This window comes from Brassica napus, chromosome A3 (genome assembly GCF_020379485.1).
Source record: "Brassica napus cultivar Da-Ae chromosome A3, Da-Ae, whole genome shotgun sequence".
In the NCBI taxonomy this organism is placed as follows: Eukaryota; Viridiplantae; Streptophyta; class Magnoliopsida; order Brassicales; family Brassicaceae; genus Brassica; species Brassica napus.
The window spans coordinates 10,951,375-10,977,187 of NC_063436.1; the positions used below are offsets into that span (position 1 = coordinate 10,951,375).

General features: G+C 32.8%; 4 protein-coding genes, 2 long non-coding RNA genes and 1 pseudogene across 9 annotated transcripts; 3 read left to right on the forward strand and 4 right to left on the reverse strand.

The window, feature by feature from the left end:
- The first annotated feature begins 1,192 nt into the window (after nt 1-1,192).
- LOC125606869 lies at nt 1,193-4,715 on the forward strand. 3 transcript variants are annotated; one of them, XM_048775823.1, is made up of 7 exons: nt 1,201-1,329; nt 1,423-1,494; nt 1,595-1,744; nt 1,956-2,120; nt 2,452-2,505; nt 2,649-2,798; nt 4,269-4,715. In XM_048775823.1, exons 1-7 carry the CDS (start codon nt 1,258-1,260, stop codon nt 4,638-4,640), a joined length of 1,035 nt encoding a protein of 344 aa, XP_048631780.1. In that variant the 5' UTR covers nt 1,201-1,257; the 3' UTR covers nt 4,641-4,715. The 3 variants fall into 3 exon arrangements, with proteins under 3 accessions (XP_048631782.1, XP_048631781.1, XP_048631780.1); XM_048775825.1 differs by lacking the exon at nt 1,595-1,744 and having other exon boundaries at nt 1,193-1,329; XM_048775824.1 differs by lacking the exon at nt 2,649-2,798 and having other exon boundaries at nt 1,196-1,329.
- A 2,829-nt stretch (nt 4,716-7,544) lies between these two features.
- On the forward strand, nt 7,545-9,151 carry LOC106388346 (UDP-glycosyltransferase 74F2-like). Its single transcript, XM_013828400.3, has 2 exons — nt 7,545-8,215; nt 8,304-9,151. Exons 1-2 carry the CDS (start codon nt 7,592-7,594, stop codon nt 9,027-9,029), a joined length of 1,350 nt encoding a protein of 449 aa, XP_013683854.2. The 5' UTR covers nt 7,545-7,591; the 3' UTR covers nt 9,030-9,151.
- Nucleotides 9,152-10,833: 1,682 nt separating this feature from the next.
- Nucleotides 10,834-12,668, forward strand: LOC125606867 (annotated as a pseudogene).
- A 169-nt stretch (nt 12,669-12,837) lies between these two features.
- Nucleotides 12,838-17,066, reverse strand: LOC125606868 (probable polygalacturonase At2g43860). Its single transcript, XM_048775822.1, has 4 exons — nt 14,773-17,066; nt 14,396-14,685; nt 14,083-14,308; nt 12,838-13,997 (listed from the first exon to the last, which is right to left on the reverse strand). Exons 1-4 carry the CDS (start codon nt 15,235-15,237, stop codon nt 13,749-13,751), a joined length of 1,230 nt encoding a protein of 409 aa, XP_048631779.1. The 5' UTR covers nt 15,238-17,066; the 3' UTR covers nt 12,838-13,748.
- Nucleotides 17,067-17,860: 794 nt separating this feature from the next.
- On the reverse strand, nt 17,861-22,866 carry LOC106438200 (polygalacturonase). The gene is made up of 4 exons (XM_013879295.3): nt 19,969-22,866; nt 18,986-19,275; nt 18,420-18,648; nt 17,861-18,348 (listed from the first exon to the last, which is right to left on the reverse strand). Exons 1-4 carry the CDS (start codon nt 20,389-20,391, stop codon nt 18,133-18,135), a joined length of 1,158 nt encoding a protein of 385 aa, XP_013734749.2. The 5' UTR covers nt 20,392-22,866; the 3' UTR covers nt 17,861-18,132.
- A 54-nt stretch (nt 22,867-22,920) lies between these two features.
- Nucleotides 22,921-23,783, reverse strand: LOC125606874. Its single transcript, XR_007338126.1, has 2 exons — nt 23,647-23,783; nt 22,921-23,195 (listed from the first exon to the last, which is right to left on the reverse strand). It is a non-coding gene; the product is annotated as an uncharacterized LOC125606874 (long non-coding RNA).
- An 85-nt stretch (nt 23,784-23,868) lies between these two features.
- On the reverse strand, nt 23,869-25,388 carry LOC125606873. Of its 2 annotated transcripts, none has more exons than XR_007338124.1 (3): nt 24,514-25,388; nt 24,281-24,404; nt 23,869-24,008 (listed from the first exon to the last, which is right to left on the reverse strand). It is a non-coding gene; the product is annotated as an uncharacterized LOC125606873 (long non-coding RNA). The 2 variants fall into 2 exon arrangements; XR_007338125.1 differs by having other exon boundaries at nt 23,869-23,982; nt 24,514-25,035.
- Between the last annotated feature and the right edge of the window lie 425 nt (nt 25,389-25,813).

Below are 25,813 nucleotides of genomic sequence, written 5' to 3' on the forward strand. Positions count from 1 at the left end.
AATATTGGTAATATAATAAAAATAATGATACAATCTAGTGAAAAGATTTAGAGTTGTGTGGACATAATATGATATCTTCACTCGACACTTGAATCATGATTTTTCAATCTATTTCATAAATTTTCTTTTCTTTTAAAGTTTTTATTATTTCCGATTTTTTTCTAACAATGTGATTATGTTCTAATTCTTGGTTTGATATGAAAATTCTGTAAAGAAAAACTATATTTGGTAAACTAAAGATTTGACTTTGTATGTGATATTTTTTTACCTCAGTCATAACAAATCACTATTATTTATTGTCTTCATGTATAAAGGCCTCAACCATGACTAAGTTTAGAAAGATACATAATTTACAATTTTTAAAAACATTCTCATTCCAACATTTTCGTTGATTTAAATCTTAATGATTTTGTAATTTTGTCTTTCAAAATGATATTATTCAGTAGTTGTATCGAAGATAATTTCAGTTTACTAATACACAAGTCAAAAATACATGAACTAAAACTGAGTTGATTAAAAAAATTAGTGTAAACATATCAAATTCCTCGGTGAAGTTAAAAAAATAATATATTAACACATTAATTGTTAAATGATTGTAAGACCGACACGTCAGCGTAATCAAATTGAAATCGACGTGAAACTGACACATGACAAATATAGTGTAAACGCATTAATTACAAAAGTTTATCTGTTGCTAAAAAAAAAAGTTTATCTTTTAATATAAGGGATGGTTGACCAAAAAAAAAAAATATATATATATATATATATATATTATTTTTGTGTTCCAGTGAGTTAATACCCATTTACCATTATCGAGAGAAATATTTTTTTTTTTTTTTTGAACACACATCGAGAGGAAGATAAAAGCATAAATAACAGATAAAAAGTTTATACTTTTCAGAGTAAATTAGAGCGAAAGGTTTTCATCTCTTTTCAACCTGATCGGCTAAATTTAAGTGAAAATAAGAATAAACATGTTTACTCTAATATTTGCTGCGTTACTTTATACCTTATAATCACACTCTAACTAGTTTTTTTCTTAAATACTAACTCAAATTGATTAGTTGTTGACTCAATTTGGTATGTCTGACTTGCATAAAATTAATAAGATAATAGTATGACTGAAACTGTTGACTCAACATGAACGTAACGTTCGTAATAATATAATATGACAAGCAATAAACAAATTAGTTGTTGACTCAAATTGCCTTTATATACGACCATCAATATCGATGGAGAAATCAAACTAAAATAACAATGGCTTTACATCTACTCCTCGTTCTATCTTCTTATATGTTTTTAACGCAAGTGGTTGAAGGAAACCTTGATGTGAGATTCTACAACTCCTACTGTGTGTTCAATTTCTTAAGATTTGATATTTTTCAATTTTCATTTGAATTCATTTTCTAATCAATTTTACAGGATTTTGATTGTGTTGATGTATACAAACAACCAGCTTTCCAACATCCATTGCTGAAACACCATAAGATTCAGGTATGGTGGTCCTCTTGGTTCAATTAAATATGAAATAATCTTTTAAGAGCATGATCTTCTAAAATAAATTCTAATCCTTTTATTGTGTGTAAAACTACAGGAAATTTTCAACCTGGATGAAATTCTTGATAGAAAAAATGAATATGAAACGAATTATCAAAGTTGTCCAAAAGGAACAGTGCCACTCTTAAAACAAATAAATGGAACTAAGAGCGTTCATCTTGACACAGTCGAGTATCCGGGCCAACACGTAAAACTTCTTCTTTTCATTATGCACAATAAGATTATACTACAATTCTGATCACTAACTCAATTAGACAGTTTTCTGGAACAGATAAAATTTGACTTTCCCTTTTGTAGATAGTCACGTTGTTGCCTTCTTAATTACTACTAGCCTTGTTGATTATAATACAATTGAGTCAATTTTTTTGGAAATTAACTGTCAATTTTGGTGAGTACAGTTTGCAACAATCGAGACCGTTTTGGATGGGAGCATATATCGAGGAGCACAAGCTAACATAAGTCTTCATAGCTTAAATCTGCAGGAAAACCAGTACAGTAAAAGTCAAATTTGGTTAGAGAATGGACCCCGTAATGAACTCAATAGCATTCAAGTTGGTTGGGCAGTAAGTTACTATCGAACTTTTGTTTTTTACAACTGAAATATGTGTTACTATCATTAAAAAAATAATATAAATGTGTTATTATCATTAGATTCACGTATGAATATTTAATGAACTTTTCACCTAAACTGTAGAATATTGATTTTAAACTGTAAAAGAATTTACTATAATTTTTTCTTCTCATTTAATTCTTACAGATATATTAATACAAATGTATAAAATATGTTATAAATTAAATTTACAATAAAAATTTTATGGTTCCAACCAGTTATCCACATTAACATGTATTTTTGGATATAGTATGTTTCATCATGTTTTTTATAATTTTCTTTAGGTACATCCAAGATTGTATGGTGACACTCGCACGAGATTTACAATGTACTGGACCGTAAGTAAATCAACTATTTTAGCTATTATGTTTCTTTATACATTGCAAACCATTAAACAGTTCGTGATTAGTTAAAACCAAGTCTAGCCTTGGTCTTTCTCCTTCCATAGTATCTTGCCTTCTAATTCTTTTTAGTATATCAGGCGGATGGTTATAAAAACTCTGGATGCTATAACATACAATGTCCTGGCTTTGTTATTGTAACTCAAATCCCTTGGATTGGAAAAGCGTTTTCTAGAACCTCTATTTATGGTAGTAATGAATCAGTTTCTTTCACACCGCAAGTATTCCAGGTAAATTTCTATACAATAAAGCGCTTATACAATAATGATTTTTTTTTGAAAAAGATGTTAAAAATTCAATTTTGTTTTATTTCATAATATTCTTAAAAAAAGTTCTTCTTTTAAATTAAAATTTTAGTGTTTTCTATACATTTTTACTATTCACAATAAGTTTTAAATTTATAAAATAATAATTGTATATTGATTTAGAATTATTTGAAATATTTAACTATCGACAATGATATAATTATAATTATGATTGTATTTTATGAGCTTTTTAATAAGTGTGAAGACACAAAACGGATATCTCTCGGGAAAAAAGAAATATCTTAATAAAAGTCATCTTTTTTAAAAAGTATTATGCTTTAAAATAAAAAAATTACTCTTTAAATATTAAAAGTTTAATGTTAAAATACATTTTCACCATTCATATTAATAAATTGAAAATTTCAAATAAAATCTGTATACTTATTTAAAATTATTTTAAATAGTTAACTATAGAAAATGATATATTTACAATTAGATTAAACCATTCAGGCATCTGAAATATGTTGAGATGTGGCCTCATATTATATATGTTTAGTTTTTAATCCAGTTTCTCTTAGTGCATCTAACCCTACTCCAAACATCATTTTGGAGTAAAATATGATCCAACCTCACTTCATTTTCAACTCCAAAATGGAGTAATGGCTAGGATTACTCTATTTATAGAGTAATCCTACATATTACTCCTCCATTTTGGAGTTAATTTTTTATTTATTTATAGAATTGTCTTTTAAATTTTGAAAGTTTTTATTTTGTACTTCAAAAAAATATTTTAAAATAATACAAAACAATTATAATATTTCATAAGATATTATTTAATAATTTTACATAAAAGTTGCATAAACTAATAAAAATACCAAACTAAACATAAAAATATAAAATAAATATAAAATAAAATAAGTGATTTAATAATCCGGTAAATCATTTCTGGAATTGCCATGATCGCTGAAGTATTGTCCAAATGATGAAAATGTTAATTTTTTAAAATTTTCTTGCCCAATTTAAGAAAATCATGGATAAAGAAACTCATTATTCATTAGTTGAACATTTGTGAGAAAAAATATTCTAATACTCATTATTGAACCAAAATATTTTATCGTATATATATATTTTTATGATTTATTGTACTTTTAATAAGAAATATTTCATTTAAATAAATTATATTTTGTGGATTTTCTTATAAACATAAGATACTTGGGGTTAATCGGTAAGTTTTTGTAAGTAGAAGGTATTAGTAACAATTATTTATTAAATAATGATATAATCTTTTTAGAATATTCATTTGGAGTGAAAATTGAGTAATACATTGGAGTAAAATCTTACTCTACTTTGATGTTGCACCATTTTAGAGTAAAATATGGAGTAATACATTGGAGATGCTCTTAGTTTTTCTTATCTAAATTCTAGATATTTACTTTTTGTTTCAATATTTATTAGGATGGCATAAGTGGAAACTGGGGATTAAAAATACTCAACGAAGTAATTGGTTACTGGCCCAAAGAATTATTTACACATTTAAACGAAGGAGCATCTTTAATACGTTTTGGAGGAAACACATTTATGTCTCCTGATGGAATTAGTCCTCCAATGGGAAATGGGTATTTTCCGGTTATCGACTTTCAGAAAAGTTCATATTTTCTACATGTCAAAGTTAAGAACTCGAACTATCAATTAGTTGATATTGAAGACGGGAAAACAAGACTTTATTCAGATTCGTACCAGTGTTATAGATTAACGTATTGGGGTTATTTCAAGTCGAATGGAGTATCCTTCTCCTTTGGAGGTCCAGGTGGAGACTGTGGTACTTGATGTTTATGAATTTTCCATATGTATTACCAACCAAAATTATCAAATTTAAAAAGTAAATAAAATGTGACTAAACTATGTTCATTTTTCACTTTCACTCAAACTTCCTTGTGTGGTTGTTTTAAGACCTTAAATACATCATCATGCATTCTTCAAAATAAAAGAAACAACCACTCTACATAATCTAGTGCTCTCACCAGTCAAGAAGGCAATCAATGGATCTCAAATTTATAATTTAAGAATCTGCAGGTCATATAATATAGAGAATGTCTCTAACAAAAAAAACTCTTTATTTGTACTGTATATTAGGACCAAGTATTTGTAAAGCTTTATCTATATAAGTATTTAGAACCAAATTGACTCTAACCCACTTCTACTTTTTTTTCTCTGTAAAAGTATCTCCGACCGATCAGGGCTATAAAGATAGATGAGATTTAAATTTCCTAGCCTTGACAGACGGCATAGCATCACGATCAGGGCTATAAGGTAAGCCTCTCCAGAAGGCATTATCATGTGCTCTAAGATTTATGCTTTACATTTTTAGCTATGGCTTTGAAATTATTGAATCAAATACTTAACAAATCTCTTATTCAATCTCTCTAAATGCTTTAGAAAATTACTCAAAACTAAAGCTCACAAAACTCATATGTTATGTCACACTTTGACATCTCCACATATATAAAAATAAAAGTCCTAAACACACTAGATATAAGATTTTTAGATAACTCCTTAACATCAAGGACTTTACTGTTTCTTAATCCATAACTCGGTAGAAAATAGATAACTTACTCTTCAAGTTATTTCAATCTTAATCCAACAACTTAGACCCTCGAAAAAGTGATTTTCAAGTGGTACGACATTCCTGAGGTGAGTCAAAAGTGGGATTCCTTCAGAGGTGGGGGGGGGGGGGGGGGGGGGGGGGGGGGGGGGGAGGGGGAGGGGAGGAGCGTAGAGCTGTAAGACCACAAGGAAAGAACTTAGAACATTGAATCTCCAATGTACCAGAATTTTTTTCCAATATCTTTTGTCCAAATAAATCATTTAGGACCCTATCTTACATAGGATTTGATTGTTCGAAGCTGTGATTTTATGTTTTTTGCTCTAAGATTTATGCTTTACATTTTTAGTTGTGGCTTTGAATTTTTTTATGTAGATTTTTCTAAAGCATTGAATAAAAACTCTAGAGAAATTGAATTCCAAAGTTTCTACAGCTTCTTTCAATCACCCCCATAGATTAGTAAGCATATTTAGATAAAGTTCTATATGCTTTCATTTACCCCACATGTGATTAATAACACTCTTAATTTGTTTGAATGGGGCAAGAAAAAACAGGAGATTAATTCTGTATGCATTTCCACACCTCTTAAGTACACCTCTTCAGGAATGATCACTGAAGGATTGACAGTAACAGCAGGTAGAAGAAGACCCTGCGTTTTGAGACTTCTATCAACTTTGTTTCTTATTTTTTCAACCTGAGGTGGACTATGGTTTGAGATATTATTTATTGCAGAAGATACAGATGTTTGTATCTCTCTGCTTGAATTACCAGCCAATTCCACAACAGCTGAATAATAAACCTTCTTTGACAGACCTAGGATCTTAGCTGGTAAAGCCTTTGTTGAAGTGGAAGAACGCAGAATATATAGAATAAGAGCGATTTTGTTTGGTCAGAACTTTGTTCCGTTTGATCAGTGAAACCTTGATTTGAAAGAGAAGATTTGAGGACCAGTGTAACGACCCGCTCCCAAAGTTTTTTTTAATTTTGAAGAAAATAGAACATAAGAGGTTTTATTCTATAAAGAGTGTATTTTCCTAAGTGTAGAAACACTTGTAATCATGAAAATTGGGGTAAAAGATGTATTTTGACTAAGTGTCGGATCTTAAATGAGCTGATGGAATAAAGTCAGAACTGGCGGAGTGATGGTAAACTGATCATGAAACGATCATAGCATACATAAAGAAAGATCAAGACCAATTCAGGAATGTTCGGCTGTTGGACAATGAATGTTTCAAGTAAAGAAAATTTGACTAGCCACCATTGCGGGATAATACAAACGTAAGGTTGGATCTACGTGAGTCAGGCAAAGAAAGAATCGAAGATATCAAGTCAAGCCATTGACGGTGATATTTGACCAAGCCAAATAAGGAAAATGACATTAAGTGACCGGCTTGGTGAAGAAGTGACCTTAATGGTTCTACACTATGAGGTCAGGAATTCGATCCCAAGAAAAAGCAGAATTATACTAATTAATGGAGAGAAAGCTTACAAAAAATCTGCAACATGACGCAAGAAGTAACGTCAAGCGTGGATCTCATAGGACGGCTCATGTGATACAGTCATGCATGAGTCCTCATAAGACAAGTAGAATTATCGGTTATTGCCGGAACTCCTTATGTTTTTTGGGGGAAAAAGTCCCAAAATCGCTTTATTTTCACTCTCCCTCTCGTTTTTTCCAGGTAAAATAAGAAATGAAAAAATACGGTTCCATGTAATCCCGCATGATCCGTTTCGGGCCATCCCGCAAAAGACCCAGTCCCGTAAAGACCCGTCCTTTGAAACCTGCAAATTTACGGGCGTAGAAAACTTCGTCCCAATATCATTCCGCGACAGTCTTTTACGGGTAAGGCCCGCGGTCCAAGTCCATGATTGCAATTTCTGATAGTAAATGATATGGTTTTATATCTTTCTTTTTTAAAACACTGAACATATATGCAAATGCAGAATAAAATCATTTTTATTTGCACATTTCCTTTTCTTGTGGAAGAAAAGCAAATTGATTTTCTCTTCTTATTCTCATTATTAATTAAAAAGTAAAGAAAAAAACGAAACTATCTCTTGTTCTGATTACAACGTTCTTATCAAAAGGAAGAACCTGACAAACCTGCCTATAAATATTCGCGTTATCTCCTAAGGCATATTCACTTTGGTTTAAGCAAAACATTTTGAGAAAGAGATGGAGAAGAAGAGGGGACATGTATTGGCAGTGCCATATCCAACCCAAGGACACATTACACCAATCCGCCAATTTTGTAAACGAGTCATCTCTAAAGGTCTCAAAACCACTCTCACTCTCACCACTTTCATCTTCAAATCCATCAAACCTGACCCATCTGGTCCAGTCCCCATAGCCACCATCTCCGACGGCTATGACGATCACGGCTTCGACCCATCTGGCTCCATCCATGACTACCTCCAAAACTTCAAAACCTTCGGATCCAAAACCATTGCAGACATCATCCGCAAACACCAGACAAGTGATAACCCCATCACTTGTATCGTCTATGATGCTTTCATGCCATGGGCACTCGACGTGGCCCGAGAGTTTGGTTTAGCTGCAACCCCTTTCTTTACGCAGTCATGTGCTGTTAACTTCGTTTACTATCTTTCTTACATAAACGATGGAATCTTGAAGCTTCCCGTTGTAGACTTGCCTTTTCTTGAGCTCCAAGATTTGCCTTCTTTTTTGTCTGTTTCTGGATCTTATCCTGCTTACTTTGACATGGTGCTCCAACAGTTTACAAACTTTGAAAAAGCTGATTTCATACTCGTTAATACCTTCCAAGAGCTGGAGCCTCATGTTAGATCTCTCTTCTTACAACCATGTCGTTTTCTTGTTTATGTCCTAATTACTATGTATTTGTCCTAATTACTCTTTTCCGTTACAGGAGAAGGAGTTGTTGTCAAACGTTTGTCATGTATTGACAATTGGTCCGACTATTCCATCGATGTACTTAGACCAAAGGATCAAATCAGACACGGCCTACGATTTGAATATCTTTGATTCGAAAGATGCTGCCTTCTGCACTAGCTGGCTGGACACAAGGCCACAAGGGTCGGTGGTGTATGTAGCATTTGGTAGCTTGGCTGAGCTGAACAATGCGCAGATGGAGGAGCTTGCTTCAGCAGTAAGCAACTTCAACTTCTTGTGGGTTGTCAGAGATTCAGAGGAGGCAAAACTGCCATCAGGGTTTCTTGAGACAGTGGATAAAGACAAGGGTTTGGTCTTGAAATGGAGTCCTCAGCTTGAAGTTCTATCAAACAAAGCCATCGGTTGTTTCTTGACTCACTGTGGCTGGAACTCAACTATGGAGGCATTAACTTTTGGAGTTCCCATGGTGGCTATGCCTCAGTGGACCGATCAACCTATGAACGCAAAGTACATACAAGATGTGTGGAAGGCTGGAGTCTGTGTGAAGATAGACAATGAGAGTGGGATTGCGAAGAGAGGGGAGATTGAGTTTAGCATTAAGGAAGTGATGGAAGGAGAGAAGAGCGAAGAGATGAAGGAGAATGCGAAGAAATGGAGAGACTTGGCTGTCAAGTCACTCAGTGAAGGAGGCTCTACAGATGTTAACATTGACACATTTGTATCAAAGGTCCAGAGCAAATAAGTTATCAGATGAAGCAGCAAATATCTCTTCTATAGTGTCTTATTGTGTCAGTCTTTCGTTCAGTGCAATTTTATGTTGATTCTTCATTTGGTTACTTCCCAATATTACAATGTTTTCTACCATATTGTCTTTGTTTTAATAGATTTGCTGCCTTCATGTTTTTATCATCACTCTTCAGTACTATCCATTTTTTTATTTAACTATTTTGGCATTTCAGTAACAACGAACAAGAACTAGGCTCAATAGGCAGATATTGCTCCTAGTTCTCTTGCATCACCATGAGTGGCCATCTTCTTCTGGCATTTGACATGTAGGATTTCTAGCAACCAAGAGATTTATATATTCTTGCCTTCCACCTGATTTGTTAATTCTGTTACAACCCTGCCATTAAGTTTGCGTCTGAATCATCATCTACATATTATTTGAAAGAGCCAAGATTATTATTTTGAAACAATCCCTTAACGTCATCACTTTCGTCACTAATCGATGTCATCTTAACAAATATTAAGCTGGGTTTGTTTTTGGTGTAAATAATCAAATCACATATTACAAATAAACCATTTATTTTATAAACGTGTTATGAATATCATGATTTTTTCTGGGATATGTTTGTATTCTATATAAGCAACTAATCTATCAAATAAATTTTTATTTCTCTTGATACATCAAAGTTGGTCAAACACATATATTTTTCATTAACATTTTATTTATTTTATAAACATACAATTTGTGTAATAGATTTATATTTGTGAGATATAAGTATGTGATCTATTTGTGCGCATATAGCTAATGTCATGATTTGTTTTGGTCAGAAAAATTATATGAACTAAATTAACGATTATATTTGTATCATATATGTACATGTATATACAACTGATTTAATAAAAAAGCATAGTTGACGATTTGATTCGTTTAGCAGGTTGATTGTTTATAAGAAGGGAAATTTGATTCTATAATAAAAATAATAAAAATATATATATATAGATATATATCACCAACTAACCATATATTTCTCTCTTTTTTTTTTTACTTCCTATCTTTCTCTACCCTCTTATGACAAATCTAATATTTTCTCCAATATAGCCATTCATCAAATTAATCCTTATAAGATTTGTCCTTTTTTTTAATCAACATAAGAATTGTCTTTAGCTTCGCTTTTGCTTCAAATGGTGTCTACTAGACATTAAGCAATGTCGTTACAGCTTACAACGGTTGGTCTTAAATACTGATCCACCAGATATAAAAAAATTTGCATAGACTAGCGTTGAAATCATCAATCAATAAATATAAAACAGAAAAATTCAAAATTGATTTGGTGAAAGATACAAAACAGTCACATTCTAGATAGCGAACTGTGAACTAGTGAAGAACACAAGAAGACGTGTTATGAACAAATCATTTTTTATTGTCGATGTATTCTTGTAGTAATATAAATGTAAAGAATCTTTTCACTTCTTACTTACTCCATATTCGGTTCTATCTCTTATTTTTCCATCTCTTTAAGACTTAAAGATCTTACTTCTCCAAAAATAATAATACAGCGAAAAAACTTTCGATTTTGTGTGTTTATATTTAAGAAATTACATGTCAAGAAATCTCACCTTTTTGAAAACATGTAGAAACCAACTTCTGAACACAAACATGATTTCTCTTTTTAAGCAAAAAAAAACATGATTTCTCTTTCCATATACAGTCATCGTGTCGTGTGTATTTTTAATTCAAAGTTGTTTAAAATATTAAATATTATGAAAATATATTTTTAAAAAATAAGTATTATGGTTTTCATTCTGTAAAAATAATATACTGGACATATAAGCACATGCAGAATAAAATATTTTATTATTTACACTTCCTTTTCTTGTGGACAGAAAGCAAATTGAAATTTTCTTCTTATTATATGTTTTTATTAAAAGGAAAAGACAAAAACAAAACTACATCTTGTTTTTATTACAACGCTCTTATCTTAAGGAAGAACCTGACAAACCTGTCTATAAACTCAGCAGTATCTCCCAAGGCATATTCATTTTGGTCACAGCAAAACATTTAGCGAGAGAGATGGAGAAGAAGAGAGGACATGTATTGGCAGTGCCATACCCAACGCAAGGACACATCACACCAATCCGCCAATTCTGTAAACGACTCATCTCGAAAGGCCTCAAAACCACTCTCACTCTCACCACTTTTGTCTTCAACTCCATCAAACCAGATCCATCTGGTCCAGTCTCCATAGCCACCATCTCCGACGGCTATGACCAGGGCTGCGAGTCACCTTACACCATCCACGAATACCTCCAAAACTTCAAAACCTTCGGCTCCAGAACCATAGCAGACATCATCCGCAAACACCAGACAAGTGATAGTCCCATCACTTGTATGGTCTACGATGCTTTCATTCCATGGGCACTCGACGTTGCCCGAGAGTTTGGTTTAGCTGCGGCTCCTTTCTTTACGCAGTCTTGTGCCGTTAACTACGTTTACTATCTTTCTTACATAAACCATGGAAGCTTGAAGCTTCCCGTTGAAGACTTGCCTTTTCTTGAGCTCCAAGATTTGCCTTCTTTTTTATCTGTTTCTGGATCTTACCCTGCTTTCCTTGAGATGGTGCTCCAACAGTTTACAAACTTTGAAAAAGCTGATTTTGTACTCATTAACACCTTCCAAGAGTTGGAGCTTCATGTTAGACCTCTCTTCTTACAACTTTCTCAACCATGTCGTTCTCTTGTTCATGTCCTAACTACTATTTTATGTCCTAATTAGCCTCTTTTCGTTACAGGAAAAGGAGTTGTTGGCGAAAGTTTGTCATGTGTTGACAGTTGGTCCGACTGTTCCATCGATGTATATAGACCAAAGGATCAAATCAGACAAAGACTATGATCTGAATATCTTTGAATCGAAAGACTCTGCCTTCTGCATTAGCTGGCTGAACACAAGGCCACAAGGGTCTGTGGTGTATGTAGCATTTGGGAGCATTGCTAAACTGAACAATGTGCAGATGGAGGAGCTTGCTTCAGCAGTTAGAAACTTCAGCTTCATGTGGGTTGTCAGAGATTCAGAAGAGGAAAAACTGCCATCAGGGTTTCTTGAGACAGTGGATAAGGACAAGAGCTTGGTCTTGAAATGGAGTCCTCAGCTTGAAGTTCTATCAAACAAGGCCATTGGTTGTTTCTTAACTCATTGTGGCTGGAACTCAACTATGGAGGCATTAGCCTTTGGGGTTCCCATGGTGGCTATGCCTCAGTGGACTGATCAACCTATGAATGCAAAATACATACAAGATGCGTGGAAGGTTGGAGTTAGTGTGAAGACAGACAAGGAGAGTGGGATTGCCAAGAGGGAGGAGATTGAATTTAGCATTAAGGAAGTGATGGAAGGAGAGAAGAGCGAAGAGATGAAGGAGAATGCGAAGAAATGGAGAGACTTGGCTATCAAGTCACTCAGTGAAGGAGGCTCTACAGATATTAACATTGACGCATTTGTATCAAAGGTTCTGAACAAATAGATTATCACATGAAAAAATGCAAAGATCTATTCTATAGTGTCTTGTTGAGTTAATTTTTCGTCCAGTGTAATTTTAAGTTGATTTTTCATCTGTTCATTATATTAAAGATCTTTTTTAAATAAACCAAGAAAGTTTGAATCTTCCCATCCATAACATGACATTTGCCTACTCTCATTATCCATAGTGGATCCACCCTGCTTATTTTGAGATGGTGCTTCAACAATTCACCAACTTCAAAAGGCTGATTTCATAGAGCTCGACTGTCACATTAGTTCATGTCTTAACAATTTTGTATATGCCCCCCCCCCAATTTCGTGTTCAAACTACTCTGTTTTGTCCCCTCGATGGTGTGCAAATAACTATTCTTTTTCCTACTTCTTATCATAATTACACTGTTTCCGTACTAGCTACCATGTTTGATTATCTAGCTAATAATTCATGTCCCTATGTCCTAATAACTCTTTTTTGTCATCTTAGCTACTCTGTTTTCGGTTTAATTTCTCTTTTTTTTTACCCTAGTTATGCTATTATTTTTAGTTATTGCCAATTGGTCCGTCTATGCCAAATGTAGTTAGACCACAAATCAAATCAGACACTGACTATGATCTGAACCTCTTAGAGGGAACAAGCTGCCTTTTGCACTGTCTGGCTCAACACTAGGCCGCAAGGGTCAGTTGTATACATAGCATTTGGTAGCATGGCTCAGTTTAGCAATGTTCATAGAAAGAGCTTGCTTTTGCGATAAGAAACTGTACTTGTTGGTGGTCAGGGATTCAGAGGAGTCAAAGCTCCCGTCATGGTTTCTTGAATCAGTGGCTAAAGACGAGGGTTTGGTTTTGAAGTGGAGTCCCCAGTTTCAAGTTGTATCAAAAATGGCTGGAACTCAACCACGTAACTGTAGGCTTTGACGTTTGGGTTTTTACATGGTGGTTATACCTCAATAGGCCGATCAACCATGAGATGATTGTCAAAGTTTATCCTTTACGTTACTGAAATAAAAGTATATATATGGGCGAAAAATTATAATTATTACTTTAAAGGTTGAAACCATAGCTTCGATACAACGAATCCTCAAATACCGAAACAAGTAGCAACGTAAAAAAAAAAAAAGAAAAAACAAGTAGCAAGTAAGACGACGTCGTTCAGGGATTCATCAGCATAAACTCATCTTTAGACAAGGAGCGACCGGGACAACATCACTTCAGGTATCCATCTATATATCATGTCATAAGTATGTCTCTCTTCAGACAAGGAGTAAACGGGATGACGACATCATTAGCTAATCCGTTTGCATTACTACAAGAAGCCTGAGCCGGTTGGTTCACCAGTTGCAAGGCGAGATTCACATTGTCCATTACAATACCGGTACAGGGTTTCTCCTTACTGCAATCCAACTTAACCGCCACATCCGTACTCGATGTCCCGTGTATATCTTCATATCTCACATTTGATACTTCAACTCCAGACTCCTGTAATAAAATATACAAAATTAAAATGACTCAATATATATATTGAAATAAGGGTATAAGATATGGTTAATTTATTTCCTTTTACCTGTTTAGGGCAAGGTTTGTAAAAACAATAGTGTTGGTCTATGATGATCGGGTTCTTGACCATCTTCATACTAATATGCTGAAAAACGATGTTTCTAGCGAAACTCTTGCTGTTTTTTGCCCATGTCTTGATCCTAACTCCATTACTAGTTGCCGTGAAATCTACGTTACTCACTGTCACATTCTCCACTCCTTGTTCTTCCTCTGCTATCCCAAGACTTCCGATACTGTATTAGAGGATCCACTAATTAGAGAACGTTTGTAAAAAGATATTATATGTAACTTGTATGGCAGGAAATGCATTTTTGTGTTACCTGATTCCGTGGCCTGGACCGCATTGGATGCCTTGTATGGAAACATGAGTAGATCCTGGACCTATGGAGATGCAATCGTCTCCGGTTCCAATTCTTGAGTTAGTGATACTAACTAAGTGAGATGATTGGATGTGAATCCCATCAGTGTTAGGGCTATTAGCATCAGCAGAAACTTTAACGCCGTCAATGTTCACGTTATTGCAACTGTTGATTACTATATGGAATTTCTGGCTGTTTATCGACGTTAAACCGTTGATATTGATGTTATTCGACCCACTAAACAACAAAGTCTGCAAAAACATTTGACAAAATTTTATTAATAAAAAAAACCGCATGTATATCAAGAAAGTTTGTTATTTCTTGTGGCTGAAGCAAACCTTGGCACCGGTAGGGCAATTGCTACCACCATTGTTCTTGCAATTCCACAAACTAGAACCTTGAGCGTCAAGTATACCACCATATATTGAAACATCAGTGACACTCTCGAACCAGATCCACTGTTCTGAGCTTGCGACAATTCTATAATCTTCGGGAGCAATCAATGATCCGGCTATACGAATAGATATTGGAGTATCCGTACATTTCTTGCCTTGGAATACAAGGTTTCCGACCAAGAACCGTCCTTTTGGTACGGTAATAGTTGTAGGATTAACAGAGGCACAAGCGACTTGCCACGCGGCTAAGAAGGCTTTGGTTGAGTCTGTTGAGCCATCTGGTTTAGCTCCGTAGGTTAAGACGTTGATGAATGTGGTTGGAATAGGTTTGGCTAATGATGAGGTTATGATGAAATCAAGAAATACGAGAGCCAAAGGAAGAAGAAGACATGATGTTTTATAAACCATTTTTGTGTGTTTTATTTTCAGAGAAAGTTGGTTTCTTGAGGGTGAAGGATATTGCTGAAGAAGGGACGTGAGAGGGGAATTTATAGGAATTTTATGTTGGTAACGTAATGATTAATTCTGTGGCAAAGAAAAACGTAATGAAATATGATTGAGTTTTATGAAAGTTTTTAAATTTCATATTTTATTACTAAAACTAGGTACTGATCCGTGCTTTGCGCAGAATCGAAAAATTATACAGAGACTTATGTTTTTTTTTACAACGAATATTTATTGTATTATCAAATTTGATGTGGTCTAAGACCGGATAAAATAACCAATGTAACAAAACTCTCAGATAAAAATATTTTGCCTCTTAGCTAAAGAGTAAAAAACTTATGTTATATAATAGTAAATATGTGTCTTTATTGTTACGCTAAGTTCAATTTTCGTGGTGTCTGGTATATGTATTTGGGCTACTGTTACATACATAAACAGTAAACTTATTTAATCAAACTATCTAAAAGATTTACAATAAATGAACATGCCGTACGTTGGGCCCTTGCAAAAAAAAAACCACGAATATTTTATTTCCAATCACTAATAATTCAGTATAAATATTAACTATAAATGTCATTCAACAATTTAGGTTACGAACATTACGTTTTCCAATTATTTATTCAAACATTGTTTTTTATCTTAAAGGTAGATACAACTAATATATGGTATATAAATCCTTTAAATTAATGAATGACATCAATTTCCAAAAAAAAAATTAATGAATGACATAGATAAGTCTCCAAAAAAAAAAGTTGTACCCATTTTATTCCCTATATATTATTGCTGCATTAAAAGTTTGTAAAAATGATCATAAACTTTTGAAACACAGATGTTAACAAAACAAAAAAAAACTAAAACACATAATTGTTACGTGAATATTATGAATAGAGTAACAAATTCCAGAAAAAAAGGAAAATCCGGAAGACCACCACTATTACAATGAACGACACTGCACCATATAAAATGATGACCAAAATAATTTTGAGGAACTTATATGTTTATCCATGTCTATTTTAGTATTAGGTTAAAAGCTTAAAAAGCTTTATGTACGGAATTGGCAGAAATAACGCAAAGTTATTTGCGTATGTAAATATATAATATTATCAACTATATGACCTATATTTATTTGATACGTAGGTGAACAATAAAGATTTGAAATTCGATGTCAAAAAAAAAAGATTTGAAACTTGGTTTGCCAAACGGAAGATATATATGTCAATGGTGTTGTAATAATTACAGTAAATGTAATAGTTATATGTGGGTTGGACCAAAATATATTTGAGTGGCAAGGGGTTGTAATACCATGAGAAGGTATGTAATTGATAAATCGTTCTATGTTATTCATTCATGACTTCAAGGTCTCTTTATATACAAGCCACAAGATCCTAATTCTATCAACACTAGAAAAGCTAAAAGAATCGTAAGAAAGATATATAAACTAATAGATAAGTATTATCTAGATATATATCCTAATAATAGGAAGCTTATATAATATTTTTGTTTTTAAGTAAGCATTGATTAAATATAATTAAAATCACTTTATAAATTTCAAGGTCAGTGGATAAATGGTTGATTTCTAGACCTTTTTTTTTTGTTTGAAAATTTGATTTCTAGAATTTAGCCAAACACTAAGGGAAATTTGGAAAATAATGGTTGATTTTAGTCGAATGTGGATTTACCAATCGAGATACGATGGATTGATATTTTTAGCAATATGAATAAGAAAACCTAGAATCATTCCGTTAACCCAACCATGTGGGGATGCACATTCAAAACAATACATGAAGTATTAAATAAATGTAATAATTGTAAAATACAGGAAACATGCATTAAACAAAGGATGTATCATTTTCTTGTGGTGCCACGAGATTCGTATATCATATGCGTTAAATTTACACTTCATTACGTAAGATTCAGTTTCTTGATTTTTTTATCCATGTAGTATCTTTGTTTGTGTATGTTCAAAAAGATATTATTTGCTTTTGGTCAGTCAGAAACATCAATTTTGTGAAAAATCAATTTTGTGGACTATGTTCAATGAATTAAAAAATCTATTTAACCGGGGGCGGGTCCAGAAAATGTGACAACATGTGGCACACCATTTAGATAACAAAGTTTTCAACCTAATGTGCATGGGGCTTTTTCTCAGTTTTCAAAAAAGCTAATGAATCTTTTTTTTGTATGTGGCATTTGCCCCACCCAAAACTCACCTAGGTTCATATAGTAAAATGATATGCATCAATAAAAAGTGATCGAATTTAATATCTATGAATATTCCACTTTGAAGTTTAAAAGTTAAATTACAGTGACTTAAAATAATTACACATTTTAGAAGGCCCTTTCTCAAGGAAAAAACAAGTACACATTTTCTTTACATAGAAGAGTAAAATACGGAGCCACTAGAACAATGCAAGCCTCATTTGCCAACCGAAACAAACTAGCCACCATGGTAATACAAACACAAGGGAAATGGCGCGAAATTGAGGACGCTTGTCTTTTAATATTTGTATTATTAACAAAAATGCAACTGTAAAATATATAAATAATATAAAATTAAACCTATAATTCATAAATAAAGTCTCCAAAACAGAAAAAGGAGATTAATATTAAATTTAATCAATAACAACACAACTTCCACAACACATATCAAAACGATCAATGGTTGCAATGGACTATAATCTACAAAGCAAGGCCAGGCTCTAGGCTCAAGTGTGCCTTCAAACGCCACAGGCTCATGCATTTTAACTTTCATCCGTGTGATCCCGAGCCATATGTATTGGAACATAAACAAGGAAACTATAATTTACAATATCACTGCTAATAAACTTTAAGTAATCTTATATATATATATTGTTGTTGTCAAAGGCAGTTTGGCTGAAGAAATCCGGCTTCGATTCCTCCTGCGTGAACACAAGCCGATGCAGCCGGTTTATTCCGGTACGTTAATTTCACATCCTCAAGTCTAATTCCGGTACACGGTTTCTTTGGACTACAATCAAGTTTCACTCCAACTTCAGTCGCCGATGTTCCATGTATATCTACGAACAACACATCGCTGATTTTGATACCCGAAACCTGAAAAAAATAATTAATGAAAACAACTCTAATATCAAATCTATTTATATTAATTAAATTAAGCTAAGTACCTGGCGAGGGCAATTTTCGTTACGAGGACAATAGTTTTGGTCGATAAGGATTGGGTTCCCTACGTTGTTCATAACACAATGTTGAAAACGGATGTCCCTAGCGAATCCACTACTGGGCCTGGCCCATGATTTGATCCTGACTCCGTTATCTGTTCCCGTAAACGTCACCGTTTTAACTGTCACGTTCTGTACACCTTCCTCCACGCTATCTTTCCCCAAGCTCCCAATGCTGCAAAACATTTGTTAAACTTTTACCAAAGGAACTAATATATGAAATAGCTTGCTCAAATTAAAGTAAAAATATTATGTTTAATGTATACGTGTCAGTGTACGAAATTTATTTTTGTACTGCCATAATAGAAGTATACTATAAATGTAATGCATTATCCCATCCAAAATATTTTGTTATTTTCTTAATTAACCAACTGCATATGAAGGAACACAAAATTTTATAGTATTATCTTGTTTGTAATTTAATTTAAAAATATTACTTTTAGTTTATACTTGTCAAGATATGAAATTTATTTTGGTATTGTCATAATAAAAATTATGCAAAATAAATGTACCTGATGCCGTGACCCGGACCACATGCGACATTTTCGATCCATAGACCGTTAGTTCCTGGACCGATGGAGACACAATCGTCGCCGGTGGAAATTTTTGTATTGAAGATAGAGACGGTTGAGGAAGACTGAACGTGGATACCGTCTGTGTTGGGGCTGTTTCCTGCGGCTAATACTTTAACTCCTTGAAGCTTTACGTTGTTGCAACCGTTGATGACGACGTGGAACATCTGGCTGTTGAGTGACGTCAGCCCGGAAACCACGACGTTGCTTGAGCTTTGAAACCCTATAGTCTGTTGTTTCACATGATAAGAACAGCCTTATTTGTGTTAAAAAAAAGAACCGTCTTATTTATCAATTTTATTATATATGATATTGATTGCATCGTGCATGCATGGTTGGTCACTTGGTACACTGGGAATGGTGTGATTGTTTTAAGCAATCGTTAAAACTTCATAATTCAGAAAAGTGTTTTTTTTTCCTTCAGAAAAGTGTATGAAGAGTTATATAATTCTTATTATGGAAATGTCAGTAGCATTCAATTGAGGGCCTGAGATTTTGGAAGCTTTAGACGACTTAATAAAAAATTTAACAGTTTAGAGACTTCAAATTTTATTTTTTCAAAATTGGAACCTATATATATGTAATTTAAAAAAAAAAAACAATTGGAGAATTCAGGTGCATGTTTCATCGTGCCCAGGACCTGCCCTGAATTTCACATATATACTATTCTTTCGGTTTACGTTTATGTTTTATTTCAATGCATGCGTATTGAAAATTTTTCTTTCTCTAAAAAAAATATTATTATGAATATAATTTTAAATTTATTTATTTAATTAAAAATAAAACAGTAAAACTACAATTGATATATATTTTTGATAAATTTAAATTAACTAGATATATAAAAACATCTTATATTATATTATGAAAAAATTTCTAAGTATTGAAACGGATAGAGTATAAATAATTTATAGGACGTTACGTACCGTGGCTCCGCTGGGGCAATTCTTGCCGGATTTTTTACAATCCCATAGAGAAGTTCCTTGAGCGTCAAGAACTCCGCCGTAGACGGTGACGCCGTCGAGATGCTGGAAAAAAATCCAGTAGTCTTCATTTCCGATTACTCGATAATCAGCCGGAGCGACCAACGAACCGTCGATACGGAATGTAACAGGCTTAGGCTTGCACTTGGAACCGTCGAAGTTAAGGCTCCTTAACAAGAACCGGCCTTTAGGAACTACAATGGTTACTGGACGAGACGAGGCACAAGCGGTTTCCCAAACCGCCATAAACGCTTTAGTTGCGTCTGTTTTTCCGTCCGGATTAGCTCCGAAAGACAAGACATTGTAGGATTGAGCAGAACAAGAGGAGATGAAGAAGAAGACGAAGAGAACAAGAAGGGAAGCCATTGTATGTCGTTAACGTACACTTGTTTAGAGATGCTTAAAGAGAGAAGAATGGAGTAGTGCGGTAGTGGTGCTGGTGTGGGGAGTTGTAGCGGTTATGGAATGCATTTATAGTGTTTGTGATGTATAAGAAGAGATTTTTTTGTTTGTTTTGTTAGATTTGTTTACTTACTAATTTTTGGAATAGAAAAATGATTATTGGATTTGGCATGAACATAAAGCAACCTTTTGAATGAATAAGAAATTAGGTGTCAATTTTTTTTTGCGTGTTTGTTATTATTCATTCAAAAGGTACATATAACTATATATCCAAGATCTGTTGTTATGTTAAAATGGAATATTAGGTTCATATACAATATATATGAAAAATAGAATTAGAAAGCAATGCTCAGCTACAAAATGAAATAAATACATGATAAACTACATTTTCTCAGCTCCGGATGTTTAAGATTTCAAACATTCATTCGAGTTTAGTCCTGAATTCAAAAGTTAACATAATCTAATCTTATATTTTACATATTTTTAGTAAATTTGTTTGAAAGTTAAAGAACTAACATAATCTTTTGTTTTCCAAATTAAAAATGCATACCTTTTTGTTCTTTACAACGCAAGCAAAAACTAAATCTTTGAAAATAAGTTTATATAAATAATTCAACCAAAAAGTATATAAATAATATCTTGTGTGAAAGAGAAATCAGGAGAAGTAGAATGAAAGATACTTTAGAAAAGTGAAATTCCAGTGGTTAATATATTTTTATTGGAGAAATACACGAAACAACGTTACGTGGAAATGCGAAGAGTTCGTTAATTCATGAGAAGAACACGCAAAGCTGCAAAACTAAATTGCTTTTATTTCCTTTATTACATCTACTTTATTAAAATAGCGTATTAGCGAAAATCACGAGTATGGATAACAAATTCGTTTTAGACTTGATGAAATGATTTTTTTCTCGTGATGTTGCTTATGATTAATGTTTTTATCTAATCGTGCTCAGGTACCTAAAAAGTTTCCGTTCCGTACTAAACGTCTGCACAATGCAGAGTATTATTATATTCATTACTAGGGTCGGCCCGCCCTACGGGCGGGATGAAAATTTAAAAACAATTTAAATAGTTAGAATAAATTTTTAATATAAATTTGTATCATATAAAAATATACATATTAGTTAAATATTGTACATGTTAATGTATTTGAATACTAAATAGACTATGAAGCTACCAATATTTGTTTTGATTGGGAATATTTGCTTGCTTTGATTATTGTTGAATGAACTATGTAAATTAAATTGGTTGGTAAGCTGTTAGTACAAAACTATATGTCATGTCTTGGGATTTTTGCTCCTATAACATCTTTCTTTTGAGGTTGGGACGTTCATCGGGTTTAGTTGTATGTGGTTATTGTTTTGATTAAGTTATTTAAAGTAGTTTTCTTTTCATGGTTATATACATGCAGGTTTCCTTTTTCTTTATTTGGCCAAATATTGGAAATTATAAATATACCCTACCACTAAAAATATTTCTATGTATATACATAATTTTAAAAAAAATTATTATTCAATGTTTATTCCACTTTGATTAGGACAATAAGTTGAATATATCTTAGACCACAAATCATAAATATTCTCAGTCTTATACATTTTGTTTTTCAAGTTATTGTTACTTTTATTTCCTTTTATACATTTCTTCTAATATTTATGTATGCATCCATAATATTTTTTTAAAAGGAGTTTTCATTAACTAATGTATTTATTGTAGTTTTAAATATATTATAGTTTTCGTGCACTTGATTAAAATTTTTTGGCGTTGGTGGTATTTGAAGTGGTTGAGAATCTGAATAGATATTTACTTTCATAAATTTTTTGGTGTATGTTTAAAAATAAAAATTTATAAAGGCTTTTAAATCATATGAATATAATTATATAATATTCAACACACTACTGTTGACTGTTTATATACTTAAAATTCTAACGTAGGTAATTGCAATTTTGTTGAACTCATAGATTCGTTGCTAATTTATAAATTATCACAGGATGAGGTATATAGGGTAAAGATTGCTTTGATGATAATATAACGTCCATATCGTAACGTGTTTTTTTTATGTACTATGTATTAAGAAATAATTAACACATTCAACAATATTAAAGAGTAAAAAACCCTGTCAATTGTTCATAGAATAAGCCAAAAGTTAAACTCAAGTCCAGCCAAAGAAATAAAATCCAGTACCGATAAGCTCAAGTGATGCGTCGCATTTCGCAGAAGAGAGACACGTGTCAGTCTGTCAGAGAGTGACTTTCCACGTGGATAGCTTAGGAGAAAGGCAAATATATATTTTAAATTTGTTTCTTAATCTATAAGGTATGAAAGTTGCATTCATGTTTGGTTAGAACTTGTATCTCATATGAGTCTTTTGTGTGTGGTATAATTGCAGATTTGCATAAGGGACATTTGTTATTTGTTAAAGAAGTTCAAATAATTTGTTTTTATTTATTTTGATCTTTGAAATAATATTCTAAGACCATGGTTAACATATACTTTGCTAAGTTATGAAACAAACTTCATTATCTGCTTGTAGTAGTAACATGTGCTATACTGTTTTTAAGGTCGTAACGATAAAATATAATTGTTTCTCATATACTTCTATAAATTGTCAAACATCAAAAGCTGGTTATTCCAACTCGGATAGTGATTTTTTTGATAGGTTTCTAACAATTGGTCTCTTTTTTTCTATCCAAATTTATCTATAATTGATTGATCGCCGCATGCTAACTCTGTTGTCGGACAACATCTCGGTATTTCAGTCACATATTCTGCTTAAACGAAATAAACAAAAATAAATAATTTTAGATTCTCATTAACTGGCATACACAAAGCCATGAATAACCAAAACGAAATTTGTTTGTAAAACAACTGATTTTTCAGTTTTAAAATTTGAAACATCAAAACCAAGTGAAATTTGTTTTAGATTTTGCTTAAAATGATCTTAGCAAACAAAACAACACAACCGAAGCTAAGAGTCATTATTACATAAATACAATATTAACTAAAGCATATTATATTTTTAGAAAATATACCTTAACATTATTTCCAACTTGAATGGGTTTAATAATTTGTTTCAGTTTTTCTATTAAACCAACAAAACAAAAAACCAATTAAACCAGTAAACCAAAGATAATCAAACCAAAGCATAAGTCGGATAAACCATCCCTCCAGATTTTTTTTTTCAAAATGCAAGAAGTATGTATATCGAGTTTTAATTACCTGACGAACAACGGCAGAAGAAACATCAGCAAAGCTGAGATCAGGAAAAGGCATAGCACAACAATAAATCTCCCTTAAACATATCCCAAAGATGCAAACATCACATCTTCTATTGTATGGCTTACCATCAAGAACCTAACCACACAAGTGTAAGCATTACAGATTTTGAAACCATAATAAGAAGAAAGCTTTAATGTTAAAAGAATGATGTTTGTGTGTTACCTCCGTAGCCTGTGTATCCAAGAGTACCAGTTTCTCTAGTCATATCCTTTGGTAGATCTATCCTTTGGATTATGAGATTCAACTCTAGCCACTCCAAAATCAAAAGCATGTACTCTGTTTTCATATCTCCATAAACAATTCTATATGAATGCAATTAAATTAGCATGCAAAAGATCAATCACAAAGATTCCTTTCTTTCTTTTAGATTAATGAAGAATAAAAAAGAGTTATGTTTTGTAAATTTACACACATGAGAAATTGAGAGCAAGCTGGACAACAGTTCTAACCAGTTATGGATCAAGAGTGAAAAGAGAGTTTTGTTTTGGGAATCTTCAAGTGCCTTCCAGTGCCATGAGTTGTTCATATACAGAACCTAAGGAGCTCAGTTGTATTAAATTAAGATTCTATGTACCTTCGACGAACTCTGCAAGTATGGTGAAGCGCTATGGATGAATCTGAATGTTTGAAGTGGTGGTGGGAAGAAAGAAAAGGGAAGATGAGGAGGACATCCTTTTCATAAATCAGGAGAGGCCTGTCTGCAAATTCGAGAGAAAAAACCGAAACTTAAGCCATAGTTCACAGAATTAGTTTACTGGTTAGTTTAGAACGAACGATAGGATGATTCTGAAAGTAGGAAAGGCTTACCTTTTTATAGCTGAACATTCACCGCCTTGCAAAATAAGAACTCGGATTGAATACAGATCGTGGGTGATAGATTAATGGAGGGTTTTAATAGATTCGGTAACTGTTATCCTTTTGCACTATGAGGAAGAAGATGAAAGATCGCTTGCAAAAACCAAATCCTCGTGAGCTCTGGACAGGCGAAGAAGAAGATGGGGCCAACCCTAAATGAAAACACGTCGTTTCATTTAGGTGGAGATAAATAAACGGGCTGTACTATAATAAGTTAACACAAAGCCCATATATAACATAAGCCCCACACGATTACATACGTTTAATGAAACGCAACGGATCGATTTTTTGCCACGTGTCGCACTCTGAAGAAACGATTTGATGACGTGTCTTGCCCTGGAAAGAGACCAACAATTTTTTTATATATATAGATGTGATAAAGTTGATTTGAAAGTATTTGTAGCTATTCTATTAAGAGATCCCTTCTATTAATGTCTTGCAAGTATTTTTGTATCCGATCAGAATCTATGGAAAAAAGATAGAGTTGAATTCCATATAATGATGGAGATAAAGAACTAACGTGACACTTAAAAGGGTAAGTGATAGAATTGTATTGCTTTCACCATCAGTAGACATATATAGGATGCAACTAGAATGCTATTTTGTAGAATAAAACTCTTTGGAATGGGTCATTGCACATGTTTCCATAAAATGTTTACCAGTTACCATGAAAACTTTTTAGAAACAATTCCATATATTCCAATTTTGGAATGGAACAAAAAAATAAATCCTTTGTAAATGTTGTTCTTTTTATTCAAAATCATAATCCTTCGTGAATGAGTGGAAAGTCATTCCAAAAATATTTTCAGTTTTTATTCCATTTAATCTATCATTCCATTTTTTTTACTCCAAAAATAATCATTCCTTTAATTCATAATATTCCTTCTATGAATAACCAGTTACACCCATAGTTTTCTTATTTATTTACGTGAAAGGAGAAAAACCAGAGTAATTACATAATATTGAAACATTAATAAAAACATAATCATTGGCAGGGGGCGAAGGCAGGGTACTAGTAGTGGGGTCAGCTGATATTTTTTTTAAAATATTTGTTTTTCCTCAAGAAAAAATTATGGATCCCACTAGAAATAAAAATTTAACTCCACCAAAAATATTTGATTTTAGTATAAAAAGTTCTGGCTCCGCCTTTTGATCATAGGAATTGTGATACTCTTTCCCTTTATAGTAAGCATGGTAATAAAACCAAATAAAAAGTTATAGAGGCCCGGCTTAAATATTAAATGGGTCATGT

Excerpts from the sequence above, each read along its gene's own strand:
- LOC125606869 (XM_048775823.1), top strand. The coding sequence starts at position 1,258 with ATGGCTTTACATCTACTCCTCGTTCTATCTTCTTATATGTTTTTAACG. Across the intron at positions 1,495-1,594 it reads TGAAACACCATAAGATTCAG|GAAATTTTCAACCTGGATGA; the intron begins GTATGGTGGTCC and ends GTAAAACTACAG. Across the intron at positions 2,121-2,451 it reads GCATTCAAGTTGGTTGGGCA|GTACATCCAAGATTGTATGG; the intron begins GTAAGTTACTAT and ends AATTTTCTTTAG.
- LOC106388346 (XM_013828400.3), top strand. The coding sequence starts at position 7,592 with ATGGAGAAGAAGAGGGGACATGTATTGGCAGTGCCATATCCAACCCAA. Across the intron at positions 8,216-8,303 it reads TCCAAGAGCTGGAGCCTCAT|GAGAAGGAGTTGTTGTCAAA; the intron begins GTTAGATCTCTC and ends TTTCCGTTACAG.
- LOC125606868 (XM_048775822.1), bottom strand. The coding sequence starts at position 15,237 with ATGGTTTATAAAACATCATGTCTTCTTCTTCCTTTGGCTCTCGTATTT. Across the intron at positions 14,686-14,772 it reads ATTGCCCTACCGGTGCCAAG|ACTTTGTTGTTTAGTGGGTC; the intron begins GTTTGCTTCAGC and ends ATGTTTTTGCAG. Across the intron at positions 14,309-14,395 it reads GGTCCAGGCCACGGAATCAG|TATCGGAAGTCTTGGGATAG; the intron begins GTAACACAAAAA and ends CCTCTAATACAG.
- LOC106438200 (XM_013879295.3), bottom strand. The coding sequence starts at position 20,391 with ATGGCTTCCCTTCTTGTTCTCTTCGTCTTCTTCTTCATCTCCTCTTGT. Across the intron at positions 19,276-19,968 it reads ATTGCCCCAGCGGAGCCACG|ACTATAGGGTTTCAAAGCTC; the intron begins GTACGTAACGTC and ends GTGAAACAACAG. Across the intron at positions 18,349-18,419 it reads ACGAAAATTGCCCTCGCCAG|GTTTCGGGTATCAAAATCAG; the intron begins GTACTTAGCTTA and ends TATTTTTTTCAG.